The sequence below is a fragment of the Cladophialophora bantiana genome, assembly GCF_000835475.1.
Source record: "Cladophialophora bantiana CBS 173.52 unplaced genomic scaffold supercont1.3, whole genome shotgun sequence".
NCBI classification, from domain to species: Eukaryota; Fungi; Ascomycota; class Eurotiomycetes; order Chaetothyriales; family Herpotrichiellaceae; genus Cladophialophora; species Cladophialophora bantiana.
In genome coordinates, this window is record NW_015971577.1 from 2,276,409 (window position 1) to 2,289,351 (window position 12,943).

At 49.8% G+C, this 12,943-nt stretch overlaps 5 protein-coding genes across 5 annotated transcripts; all 5 read right to left on the reverse strand.

The window, feature by feature from the left end:
- Window positions 1–258: 258 nt before the first annotated feature.
- Window positions 259–3,391, reverse strand: Z519_02721 (uncharacterized protein; the record flags this gene model as incomplete). Its single annotated transcript, XM_016760477.1, has 5 exons — window positions 259–1,193; window positions 1,249–1,644; window positions 1,695–2,753; window positions 2,806–3,098; window positions 3,165–3,391. The coding sequence occupies 5 exons, from the start codon at window positions 3,389–3,391 to the stop codon at window positions 259–261; spliced, it is 2,910 nt and encodes a 969-aa protein (XP_016623998.1).
- Window positions 3,392–4,160: 769 nt separating this feature from the next.
- On the reverse strand, window positions 4,161–6,333 carry Z519_02722 (uncharacterized protein; the record flags this gene model as incomplete). Its single annotated transcript, XM_016760478.1, has 4 exons — window positions 4,161–5,047; window positions 5,151–5,375; window positions 5,480–5,564; window positions 5,611–6,333. 4 exons carry the CDS (start codon window positions 6,331–6,333, stop codon window positions 4,161–4,163), a joined length of 1,920 nt encoding a protein of 639 aa, XP_016623999.1.
- Window positions 6,334–7,189: 856 nt separating this feature from the next.
- Z519_02723 (uncharacterized protein) lies at window positions 7,190–9,318 on the reverse strand (the record flags this gene model as incomplete). The annotated part of the gene is made up of 8 exons (XM_016760479.1): window positions 7,190–7,413; window positions 7,502–7,657; window positions 7,711–7,877; window positions 7,940–8,058; window positions 8,107–8,467; window positions 8,523–8,647; window positions 8,768–9,069; window positions 9,123–9,318. 8 exons carry the CDS (start codon window positions 9,316–9,318, stop codon window positions 7,190–7,192), a joined length of 1,650 nt encoding a protein of 549 aa, XP_016624000.1.
- Window positions 9,319–10,658: 1,340 nt separating this feature from the next.
- Z519_02724 (uncharacterized protein) lies at window positions 10,659–11,450 on the reverse strand (the record flags this gene model as incomplete). The annotated part of the gene is made up of 1 exon (XM_016760480.1): window positions 10,659–11,450. The coding sequence occupies one exon, from the start codon at window positions 11,448–11,450 to the stop codon at window positions 10,659–10,661; it is 792 nt and encodes a 263-aa protein (XP_016624001.1).
- A 53-nt stretch (window positions 11,451–11,503) lies between these two features.
- Window positions 11,504–11,857, reverse strand: Z519_02725 (uncharacterized protein; the record flags this gene model as incomplete). Its single annotated transcript, XM_016760481.1, has 1 exon — window positions 11,504–11,857. One exon carries the CDS (start codon window positions 11,855–11,857, stop codon window positions 11,504–11,506), a length of 354 nt encoding a protein of 117 aa, XP_016624002.1.
- Window positions 11,858–12,943: the final 1,086 nt, after the last annotated feature.

Sequence of the window (12,943 nt, forward strand, 5' to 3'; positions counted from 1 at the left end):
GGAAGAGTAATATGCAGCGTGTGCTGAATGTTTTTGTTCGGAGTAGATGGTGCAGATGGCGCAGACGGTGCGGGTGCATCTGAAAGTTCTCAGCCTGCGCGCTAAGAATTTCCGCTTCTGCGCGTAGCAGCCTTGCGACACAGCCTTGCGACACAGCCTTGCGACACAGCCTTGCGCGCACTATGGTCCTAAGTTTTACTGAATTCCAAAAAAATTCCAACTTGCTTAGATTCTAATTATGTCATTGCCAATATCATATCAATATCTCAGCCGGTTAACATCGAAAACGAGTCGACTCTCCTCAAGATCGATCATCACACGGCCTTTCTCATCTATATGCACGTATTCGTCTGTGGTCGGAATCACCTTTGCACTGTGTTCCACCTCTTGTCGACTAACTCCACCGGGATCGCGAGGAATCCACAGAGTCGGTGGCTTTGCAAAAAATGAGGGCGGATAATAGATATCCTGCTCAATCTCTTCTGGATACACGGGATCCGGCAAGTCAGAAGGTACCATTCGACGAAGAAGAGTATAGTCGGAGTACACTTCAGGATGGAGCCAACGTAGAAGGAAGTTGGACTTGTCTGCCGGATTTGGTGATATCCATCGCATCCAAAATGCCATAAGAGCATTCATTAGGATATTTGCTTCAGGAACTTCCCTTTTGACTTTCTTCCTGAGCATCTTTTTGATACCTCCCCCCAAGGCGCTGAATGCTCCACTGGCGCCTTCCAGGGTTCTGCTGTTGCTATGCTCTGGCTCCTGTTCTTCCTTGTCGGAATGGTATTCTTCGGACGGCTCCAGATCTTCAGCGTTGCGTGGATTTATGGGGCGGCATCCCAACAAGTGCTGATCTTCCTGAACAGTCAGACTTTTCGGAAGACTCCACAAAAGAGGCCCAAGAGCATCGAGGAGTGAGGTATGGACCAATCCAGTGATGACGAGGAGAGCCACAGTCAACACGACCGGGACGTAAGCGCCTTTGAGCGAAAACAGCCCAATCATACAAACCTCAGAGAAATACAAGCCCAAAAGTAAGTGCATGAGAGCGCGTGGATAGACAAGCCCTCGGGTGTCGACTTCAGAGTCGTAAACGTAGATCAGGTTGTATCGGTACACGATGTGCAGAAAAAGGAGACCGACAGCGGCAAATCCGAGAATTATTGGGGCGATAAGTGCATAGCTGAGAGCTGTTATCCTGTCAGAACCAGACCTTCCATAGCATATGCCCTGCAGAAGCCTTACTAATGACACCAAGATTGGTGTAGACGGGGAAGACTGTTCCCCAATGGATCCGCTGCAGTCGGTGCCATCTCAAATACATCTTCCTTGGACTGCTGATGTATCTTTGGAACACATGCAACTGGAACAAGTTGCCGAATTGAACAAGGGCCCCAGACCCGAGGGCCAGACTCTGCAAGAGAAAGTACGAGAGGTAGAAGTTGGAAGCCTTGGGCAAGTTTTGTGAGAGCAAATCCTTTGCTGTTGTCGGGTCTTCGAGCAACTTTGTAACGGCTGCGGATGCCGCTGATGTTAGAGTCGTTATTAGGAATACTTGAACGACTTGGAATGCGAAGTAGGCATGCTGGGTGTAGAGCTCGATCATGCTCAGAGTTGGGACTCCTCCGAGCCTCGCGCAGTCTGGTTAACAGTCAGCAATGGGAATATTGGGAGCCCAAGGCTCAACTTACATCTCAAGATTCCGGGAACGATACTCATCAACAGGGACAAGGCAAGAGCTGGAACAACACCACTCAGGATGCCCTTCACCGCACTCGGGAGATGCCCGATCCACCCCAAGAAACTGACTTTCTTCGACAAATAGTCAATGTTGGAAATTGTGCCGACAAGAGCGGATGGTATGGCCCAAAATATGATCATCGCGGTTATGAGAGCTTTGATTAGAAACTTTCGTGCGATGGTCTCCAACCACGACATTGACAATGACTCCCATATTATCTCGAACGGTCGTACACCGAGAAATCGCTGAGCCATGTGCAACGGGCGGTGATGTGTCAGGGTCTGGTAAGCATGCTGTGCATCTGTGTGTGTCTCAAATTCCACGAAGACGGAGGGCAGCATGCCATCGGTCTTGAAAAGTTGGTCGCGCCGGACTTTGGCAATTTGACTGTTTAACTTCCTGATCTGATTTCTTGTCCACTTGATTGTATCCACGCGGCGTCCATAATTGGCAATTGGTCTATGGTGTGGCCTCGAGCTATGTGGAATCCACTGTGATGCGACTGATCCGTTGACGTCGGGCAGAGTCCGCTCTTGTATCTCTTTTATGGGATAAGCAGCGTCCTCTGGATTGTCGGGTGCTCGTATGAATTCGGCAGTGCCAGATTTCGAAACCGAGTCTGGGCCGTTCCCGCTACGGCGTTCGGGCTCGGGAGGGGGATGCCTCGATTCTTGTTTCCTTTCACTCTCGGCTCTCTTGAGCGCCTTCGTCCTTGCAGCGTTGGCCATTTTGATGAGCTCAAACTCCGCTTTTTCCAGGCGCATGGCCGTCTGTTCCCTTTCCTTAACGAGGCGTTCGAGTTCACTGGTCGTTTGAGGAATCCAAATTCGTTTGACAGAGCTTCCAAGCATCCATCGAAGCCTTTGTTCGTCAAGATAGTGCCGAGGTACATTCATATATAGGACCGTTCGAGAGGACAAGCGATTTGCGTAAAATGGTGAAAGGAGATACGCTTGCCGTAAATTGATATAATATACACATTCTCGTGACACCATGTAGAGAATGAATGCTGAATTATACGTTACTGGAAATGCAGTTTGTTTAGCCTAGAGATGACTTACCAAAATAGACCCACGACAGGAGGGTATGGGCGTACAGTCGATTGTGATTTACAACATTTCCCATGGTCAAGCAATCCAATCCCTGATTGCCCGCCCCTCCCGTCGCGTGGATTGGGAGTAGAACTGGCCAAAGCAGCCCTATTCCAACGAGGCATATCACAGCCAGCACTCGAAGGAAGCGCAGAAAGAGATATCCATCGAGAGATGAGTGATTCAGCACGAACACAGAAGGGATGCGGTAAAATTCGGTGAACCAGTTGAACCACCCATTGGGAAGAGGCGCACTCTTTTCGCTTTTCGAAAAGTCAGTCGCAAGGTGTTAACAGGAACAGGTGAGAAATCAGGACTGAGAGACATACTGTGGCTCCAGGCTCTTCAGTGAGGCCCTTGGAGCATATACTCGAGGGCATTTGCGTCGCAGAATTACGAAGATGATGATGCACAGGGCGGCCCAAATCAGCACAGGCACTAGCGTCGCCACAAGGTTGCTCGTGGAAGATGAGTTGGAGCCAGAAACCACCCGAGACAGTCCAGGGCTTGTAGAGTTGTCGCGGGCCGAGCCCACCCGGGGATCTGTCGTATTCATTATCGGCGCTTATTGAATGTGTCGCTGCCTTCGTCAAGGTTCCGGGAGGCCAAAGGCCTAAGGCGGAGAAGTCAAGAGCATTGCAGCCTCGAGGTACGGAGTAGGTCATGTAAATTCTCAAAGCTGACGGCTGAGCCGAGCAAGGTGCGGGAGGAGATGCCCGGAAAAACGAAGGATTGATCGGCAAGGGTCGAGACTGAGCCACTATCGAATTGACGATAGGCTGAGCAGGGCATCAGACCAATGGTTTGCCATACGTGACAACCGAGAAGGTGGCGTTGCGTCGCTCCCAGATGGTTACCAAATTGCCAATCCATAACAGTCTTAGGGGGTGCTGGGTCGTCTTCCGAAGATTCCCTTATTGGTGAAAGCTCAGGGATGGAAGACCCCAAAGCGGGGGCAACCTCAGCGTCTTTTACGTACATCAAAGCTTAGGGGATATTTCGTTCCCTTCGTAAAGTGAAGAGTAGATATTCCGGCAAGAGTATGCAATGAATGTGACAATGTCTGGATGTCCGCACCTTAAGATGGGTCAGAAAGGGCCACATAACTCCAATCGACGGAACAGAAAAGGGAATATATGATTCCAGTGGGGGACCTGAAGAGGGAGCCAAGGCTTTAGAAATTCTTTTTGCCGAGATTGTTTTGGATGATCGCCACTGTCCTTCGTCTTGAAGATATGAGAACATCAACTTCCGGACCTGTTGAGAGACCTATGTGCCGACTTCCTCAAGCCTTGAAGCGTTGAAAGAGACTTCTGCCAGGCCAATCACGCTGTTGAGATTGAAAATGCAGCTGACTGCTTCCGTGTTGCCTCCCACGCATCTCGCAATGCATGTCTGACACTCTGGGTTGGCCAAGCGTGCTCACGCTCAAGAGTGTTGAGAAATCCTTCAATTGCGTTTTGCTCCCCAGGATCGCGGATATATTCACCGCACATGGATATTCCAACAGCAGCTGTGACCATGCCCGGTTGATCATTCAAATTGGCGAGAGCCAACCCGCAAAGCCGCATTGTGGAGCGTCTCAGTTGGGCTTCGAGGGTAAGAATAGATGAGCTGGCGCCTAGTCCTATTCTCTGGAGGTCCGGATCATACGCAGCAAGCACCATTCGCGCCAATTCGAAGTGCTGGAGTCCTAGCACCTGGCAGTCATTCATGTGCCATTCCTCTGGGAAATACTTGCCCCTCGAGGGCTCCGCTTCTCGGTAGTAAAGAGGCTTGAAGCACGCTGGCTGCACCGAATCCCACTTGTCTTGCACGACTTTGAGACGCTTCCACCTTTCAACGCGGCTACTTGTCTCGATAATGCTAGCTTCCCCGCCAAACGCGAATTTGCAAACATCGGCGCACCAGATCAAAATTCGGTTTGTCCATGTATAATCGTCCGTTGCTGGGTCCAGATTCGAGTAGTCGTTGTCTGGGCAGAGTGGGAGGCGGAATGGTCTACGATAGAGCAAAACAGACCAGATCTCCTGGCGAAGGGCAATCAAGCAGGCAGAATGAGCCAGCGACGCATTGTTCGAGGCGTATATATCGCAATCTCTGGGAGGACCGTGAATAGTGCGCAGGGAATAAAAGGATTCGTTTTGCTGCGACTCGATGACTCCTCGGAGGACGCTTAAATATGTCTCCGAATCCCAGCCGGTTAATGGAGCTGTAAATGCCATTTTGTCAACCTCTACTTAGACATGATCCAAGCTGCTGTGCATCGATAGAACATTTGACTTGGGCAGGCCGATACTAGAGGGAGGACTCACTATCGATTTGCTCGTGAAATCTGAGGATTGTTGCAGCAATCAGCGCATCCTGGTTGATCGTCTTCTTCGGATCATTCAATACCTCCATCAAATAAGAAATGCAGATGTTGTGATATTCTATTGCCGAATTTTCGTTGAGGTCCGGCAGAGGGGTACCTTCAAATTCGACGGGCTTGTCACTAAGTGCAGAATGCAGCCGAGTTAAGTGGCGTGCAGACGCAGTTACTAGAAATCATTCTTAGCTTGAACTGAAATGCGAGGAGTCCAGCAATCAAGACTGGTATCGTCAAAGGCCGCCAGGTATTCCCCTCAAGAAGCATGAGACTTACGTATTGCATATAAAAGCACTGGGCAGAACATGGCACGTTGAGGGATCACGAGGGAGAAATGGCGGTCCCGGTCTGTTGTTTCGAACTTGCAGGAGTCAGAACAGCAAAGATCGCCCTTGCGTGGAACTCACCGCATGTGCCAGCTTGTTGATAAAATGTTTGACCAGGCAAGCCTCCTGAAGATTTGTGTATGCCTGATGGGTTGCTTTCTCTGGCAGACCGTGTAAAGCATCGGGAGAAGCATAATACGGTGAGGGGAAAGCGTAAGAGGGATATGGTGCGTCGAGAATGGATTGCCCGCCTGAGGTGAGACTATGCGTAGTTAATGCCGGACTCCGTATTTGAGCTTGAGACTTAGCTGAGAGGGACTGCTCATTGTTTGAGATAGTCGATGGGGAGCGGGTCTGCTCGACAGGCCGGGTTTGCATCAAACTTGATGATACTGTGATTTCGTCAACCAGATCTCCTCCCATGCGTCCGGGCAGAGACTGCCCCTCATGGCTGGGCTGTTGGTTTTCGATTGTTTGGTGGTCCGAATCCTGGGTCGGAGAATCCACTGGCTCTTCGGGTGCTGCTTGGTCAAAATTGAAAGGAGCTCCTTGCGCTTGCTCTCGACCTTCATGTGTATGATCTGGTGTGCCGCCTTTAGACCATGACTCGTTTGGTTGACCTGGAGACTGCACAATGCCGGCGGAGGCGCGAGCCACGTCTTTTGTAACATCGATGTAAGAAAGCGCGTCTGAATGTCCAATGAGTGAATGGGCGCAAGGGACTCCCTCAGCGGCCGAAGTGCACGGACATACCATGTTTGTCGGTTGCCAACCATGTCTGATTCGAATCGAATGTAAATCCATGTTTGGGCCGGGGGGGGTTTTTGAAACGAAAAGCCTTGCTCGGCCGCAAACACTGGAGACTTGACTTTTTGCAGTTGCGGCATGGGGTATGGGGGTCACCTTCGTTGCTTCTTCAGCATTGATGCAGGTTGACTGCAAGAGGCGTGTCCTTACATTTCAGGTGTCTGTCTGCTCAGCAAGGTGGCATAAGCCTTCACAAACCTCCGAGAGAAGAACAAACAGATTGCATACTCTTGCAGCTTGTGCATGGAACAGTTCGTTCCTTGTGAGCCTGTGACATATTCGGTCGTCCTTTAGCGCTGCGACGGAAGCCGAACTTTCGCGTCGAAAGAGAGCTGGTAGTCCTTAGTCCTGCCGCATCTGTGGTATTGTCGCTTTCATCGTCCTCTCCTCTCCTGGGCGATATAAGCCAGTCCTTCAGGAAGTGTCCTTGGGAGACGGTGATAATTCAGACCTCCAAGTTCATGGTTAAAAGCTCTGACAGCCAGGCGGGCTGCCCGTTTGACCAAGGTAGAAGACGAGTTTTATCCATAAGTGGGGGATGTGCGCCTGGACTGGCTGAAGGAGAAAGTTATTGCTCACCCCGCGTCACAGTCTTAGCCGCTAACTTGGAGCTGGTGGCAAGGACGTTGAGGGCACAAGCCGGCCAAACACTAACTGGATGGAAGCCACTTGCATCGAATTTTTTAAAAGGAAGCACTATGCCATTGCTGGCTGGCGAGGCTGAGATGGGCTGCGTGCCCCTATTTGCAAGACCTACCCTTTGATAGTAAAATGAGGTAGACAACATCTACCAAACTACCGCCTAGATTCTGGAGGTTCCACAGTGCGTTTTGGCCAGACCTACGAGCGTACATCACACTTTCAGCTCTTCAATGGATATCGTCCTTCCAAAGAGCTCTTCCGCCACGTGCACCATCAACTCAGCCTGCTCGCAGATGGACTTGTCTCCAAAAACCTCCGCGATCTGCTCTAGCGATTTCTTACTAGTTTCAGGGACCAAGAAGAACGAAAAGACGCTGGCTCCAATGCAAAAACAGCCGAAAAAGAGATAGGTACCCCAGCCGATCGAGATGACCACTAAAGAACACACCTATTAGTGTTTTGAGGCCAGGAAACAGCTCGCGCAGGCTCAATGGTGAGTGGCCTGAATTTTTGGGCGACTTACTCTGTGGGACAGCCACGCCAATGATGAAGTTTGCTATCCAGATAGTGGCAGTCGCGATGCCAACGCCTTTGCTTCTCCTTGCTGTCGAGAAACACTCTGCTGGCAGGGTCCAGGCAAGTGGCCCGTACGACGCCGCGTACGTCAAGACATACGTGTCTATGCTCAGTCAGCCACTAGTCGACGTTTTGTAAGGGGTAAAATTGCATTACATATCAGAGCTACTCCAAACCAACCAACACCTTTGTGAGTTGACCAGCTGTGACTGAATTTACCAACTACGCCGGCCATGATAATGTGTGGTACGGCCATAGCCAAGCCACCAAAGATGGCTAGCTTTCGTCTTCCTATTTTGTCGAGGAAGAGGAATGTCGGGATCCTAAGAAGGTTTAGTAAGTATTGGTGTCCAATGAGACTTTTTGGAAAGCAGTTCAAACCTACCCTGCGACAAGCTGGCAGATATTAACCATTCCTGAAAGGATGAGAGTCATCTCGTAACTTTGTCCAAGCGCAGCGAAAAAGGTCGGGGCATAATACACGAACGCGTTGATACCTGAAAACTTGGTGACGCGTCAGCAACAATCAGAGGGTGGAAAGAAGACTATTACTTGTTGGAAGAATGGTATGCCGATTGCAACCAAGGTTCGCCTGATGTACTTGGGCTTGAAGAGCTGGATCCATTGTTTGATCTCGAGCATAAATGGGCCTGTATTGGGGTGTTCTCGTTTGAGCATCTCCTCTTGGAAGCGAACGTCCACCAGGATTCCTTTCCATTCTGTTTGGACGCGGTTGTCGTCCTGTGGAAGTCTTCGTAACTTCGCCAATGCTTTCAAGCTGTCCCCATGGCGACCTCTCATGGCAAGCCAGCGGGGAGAAAATGGGAAGAAATGGATGCCCAGCCCAACCGCGACAGCCGGCGCCATCTGCAAGAGGAATGGCAGCCTGAAAGACCAGTCACTAGTAATGTGTCTGCAGAATGTGTTAGAAGGTCGCTAACATCTGAGGGGAAGGGGCCACATCTTACCTGGTTGCATAGGTTATCCAATAGGCGATAATGGCTCCTATCACGATACTGATGGCTTCAAGCACCAGCAGAGACCCTCTGATATTCGGCGGTGCAATTTCAGAGATGTAGAGAGGTGCACCCATCTACGGAGTTGTTCAAGTCAGTATATCATCGAAGCTAACGAACGCACATGTGGTAGCTTGGCAACCTAGATGGAACAAGGTCCAGGATGAGAAAATAGTTTGATGAGGTAAAAAACTCACAGCTAGAGTACCAACGCCAATGCCGCCAACGAAGCGGCCTGCGACCAGCGTGTTGTAGTTGTGAGAGGCAGTTTGGATGATGGCACCGATGCAGAAGAAAGATGTTGCAACCGTCAAGCCCCATTTTCGTGACAGATGATCCGCCAGAGAAGGTAGACAAAGGCATCCGATGAAGGCACCGAGTTCGAGAAGACCTGTCATGACACCCACATTGAAACCATAGTGGGGGCCATCGGGCGCAATCTTTGGGAATTGTTCATGGAATTGAGGCATCACCAGGATCAATGAGATAACACCTTGATCTGCACATTGCGTTAGTATTTGCCTCTAGCGGTTGCTTGTGGGGATTTCTCACCATATCCGAATGAAAACCCGCCAAAAGAAGCCAGCAAGGCAGCACCGAAAACAAATGGTGACCGCAGGATTCCTCCAATGCCTTCCTTGTCGTAGACAAGATCGGTGTGAAGCACTTGATTTGTGAGGTCTGCAAATTCTTCATGGTTGGTGCCCTCGGTGGAAGTGGTAGTTCCCTTCACATCGTATTGAGTCATTCTGGCGACGACCGAGGTATCAATGGATGAGTTTCAGAACGAGTCTCAGAAGGCAGGGCCTTCAGTTGTGGTAATGACTGTGCAGGATGGGGCCCCATGTTTTTGGAGGAAACGCTCGTTTATATAACTTTTCATTGCGAAACGTTCACTTACCTACAACTGCGGGCGTGTGGCAACTTTCAAGTTTGGAAATACTAGTTCAACATGTCGTCCGGGGGTATGGGGGGAGAGAGCCGGGGAAAGTCCCATCTGGAAAATTGCCCCCGCGTCGGAATGGTTCCTTGGACTGGTGGGAGGAAGATCGTCGTTTGTATTTTCGCAGTTTCGGCGAGTTCGTCTCTTTTTGGAAGCGGAGTCTTTGTGAAGGGCCACAGAACATGGCGCCCAAAATCTGGACTTTCAAACGCCGGCTGCGGGTCCGACAAACAGCACCGCAATCGACAATGTAATACTGAAAAGGCAATGCAATGGCCATAGTATTGTATCAGATGTGAGGGCCATGGTACCTCAAACCGGAGGTTTGAAAAAGTTTACCGAGTAGATACTAGAATACATGCTCAGAACCTCGTCTTGATTACTACCTGGAACGGTTACAAAGGATTTGGGTATATTTAGTAGCCAAAAGATGTCGGGTGTTAGCGGTATCGGCGGTAGACTTCCCTGGTCACTTGCAAGTGTGGAACGACATCAGAGAGAGCTGTATGGTGTGGGATTCAGTCTCCTGCACTTTGTTGAATATTGAATCATGAGGACTATGAAGCTAATTGAGTGTGTCAGTATGCAGAAGAAGGTGAAAGTCGAGAATCAGGGCTTCGTTCAGGACCGCGCCCCCGCCAGATTTTGACTGGCATCTCACCCACAATGATATTGAATGCCTCATGGCGACTGAGCGTCCACTCTGGACTAGGTAGAGCAAACTCATAACGATGCACAAGTGATGCCAACACAACAATTTGCTCCAGATACGAAATATTCCTTCCAATGCACCCCCTTCCTCCAGTAGTGAATGGGATGAAGTAGGGTTTCATTCGTTTCCTCTCTTCCGAATCCATCCATCGTTGAGGTTGAAATTTTCCGGATTCGGGAAAATGTTGGCATCGCGATGAGCACCGTAAATTGTCATCGAAACACTTGTATTGTAACAGATCGCTTCAGGGTTCGGCGTGCACGTGCAACAACACACAGAGGCCTGTCCAGCAGATCGGGAATCGAGAACGCGTTTCTGGTTGATACTGACAAGACAACACCACCACCAACACCACCCAGAGGGCCGGCGGCTAGGGTTACGAACACCTAGCACAGCGGCAACATCGAGGAACAGGACAGGACTGATAAAACACTCAAGAATAGCTTGAAGGCATCAAAACCATTGAATTCCTGATGATCTCTCTCAAACGTAAAGAATGGCACACTGCCAGCACTGTACACTGTCCTGCTCCCAGCGATCTAATTAGGTTTGACATGTGACCTGACAGACCTCTGCCCTGCCAGTCCACCACCAGCCCAGCACAGCCCATCATAGCACAGCCACTTTGCCTTGTTACAGTATCACCCGGGATCCATTCGCCTAAGATCGGAGTACCCTCGGGAGGCGTCCGACGCATCAAGGCCGCGGAAGTTGGGGGGATAAGTCGCATACTTTCATCGATACAAGCTCGTAGGAATGGGAGATGCTTGACTTCGTCATATGAAGCGAAAACTTCGTCATCGTCGAGGACCCCGTCGACTTCCTCCTGGAGGGTATCAAGGTGTTGAGGGTGTCGGATTAACATATCAAGAATGTTCGTGAGTGCAATCGCAGTCGTATCCGCGCCTGCGTTGATGATGACGCTGACCTCTGCACAAAACTCTCCCAGCTCTAAATTGCGAGGTCTACTAGATTTGTCGTCCATCAGAGCCGAGGAAAAGTCGTCAAGCTTCTCGCCTGCCATGTATCGCCTCAAGCGTTGGTTGACTTGGTGGAGCACAATATCGTTCCATGGCTCAGCCTCTTTCCAGGCTTTGCGCCATTTTGGGATGAGTCGAGAGAATCTTGCGGGCATGTGATAATTATCATATTCCCACACTTGGCTGACTGAGCGTACGATGTCTGATTTGCGCCTGCCTGTATCGAGCCCTATAAGTCGCACCATCTTTTTTTCCGGCAGTAACCTCGTCCGTCCGTTGTTCCAAGAGGCCTGCCTAGTCAAGCAGACATAGCAATACTATCGATCGCTTCGATCGTGAATAGGTTGATCCATTTCCCGTAGTCAAGGTTCAAATCAGCAGGATATGGTATGCCATCCTCGACAGGAAGAGGAGCTGTGCAGTGGATGTCGAATTGTTTGAGCAGGCGCTCAGTCACTTCTACCACTTTAAACTCCCAAGCCTCAGGATTCTTAATGGCAAAGGCAGATGAGAGCTGTTTCCATTTTCTTCCGAGCTCAACTTTGTCGACAACATCAATCAAGTGAGTGTGCGTCCCGCCGAGAATTACATAGTTCAAGTCTTTTGTGCAGCTCGAGCCATGACCGTAGATATCCTTTGATGGCTTTGACATGGCCAAAGGAAAGAGAGTTTGGGCCAATCTGCAAAATAGGCGCGATCTTGCGAGCCTCGTGAATGCTCTTAGACCGACTCCCTCTCGAGCTCAGAAAGACATACGGAAGGTCTGATATTCCTGAGAGTGTAGACCAATTTGGATATTCTCAAAGACGTTTCGCATCCTAGAAGTAGTATAGGACTGGGAGGACAAAGTAATACAAAGCAAGCCCGAAGAGGGAGGCGAATATCAGGATGAGAAGCAGCACATTCTGTTCTCCTACCGGTATACGGTTGGTAAGTCGAAAGTCAAGTTGTATAAGAGTTTCGCAACTTGGTCCGATGAGATGCTATTTGGCAGGTGGGACGTGCGGTTCTAATGGTATTTGGTCAGCTTTAAAGCACTTACAGGATGAATCTGCCAGGCACGTCAAAACTCTTAAGTCATACATCATGCCAATAATTTCATTCCCTCAGTAGTGAGTTCAAGAGAAGAGGAATTCTCAACTGGGAGGTAGTCTCTAGCATTGAGGAAGTGGTGCAATGGCGGATAGGGGCCTCGGACCGGCATCTGGCAAGTATTTTGCCTATTCGGGATCATTTCGGCGAACTTGGCTGGATCTAGCAGCATCCGAATAAGGGAAATTTCCTATTTTATGTTGCACACCAGGACCATTTCGCTGGCGTAAACCGCTATATATCCACCACCCACCGTTTGCCGAATTACTATGTAGCACTAACTGGTAGAAACCCGAGAGGAGACTTTCAGATATACGTCTTTCTGAAGCATAAATAATGAGAACATCAGCCGGTGTGCTACGGAGACTTTACCAGTTTAAGTAACGATCCCTTGCGTCTGGTTTGCATCGCAGTCTCATTTGCGAAAAGGATGCCAGGAAGCCCCCATCGCTACATGTACTCGAATTCTATCTCGATATCCTGCTAACCTGAAGCTCGTCCACAACTACGTTCCCAGGGCAATGTCGCTGCTCATCAAATATGGCTGGAGGAGTTTTCTAAATCATTAGCGAGCAAACTAGTTATATCGACATGGCCGTCATGCCCATATTATTTCTTAGAACGCTTACATATTTCCACAATTCCA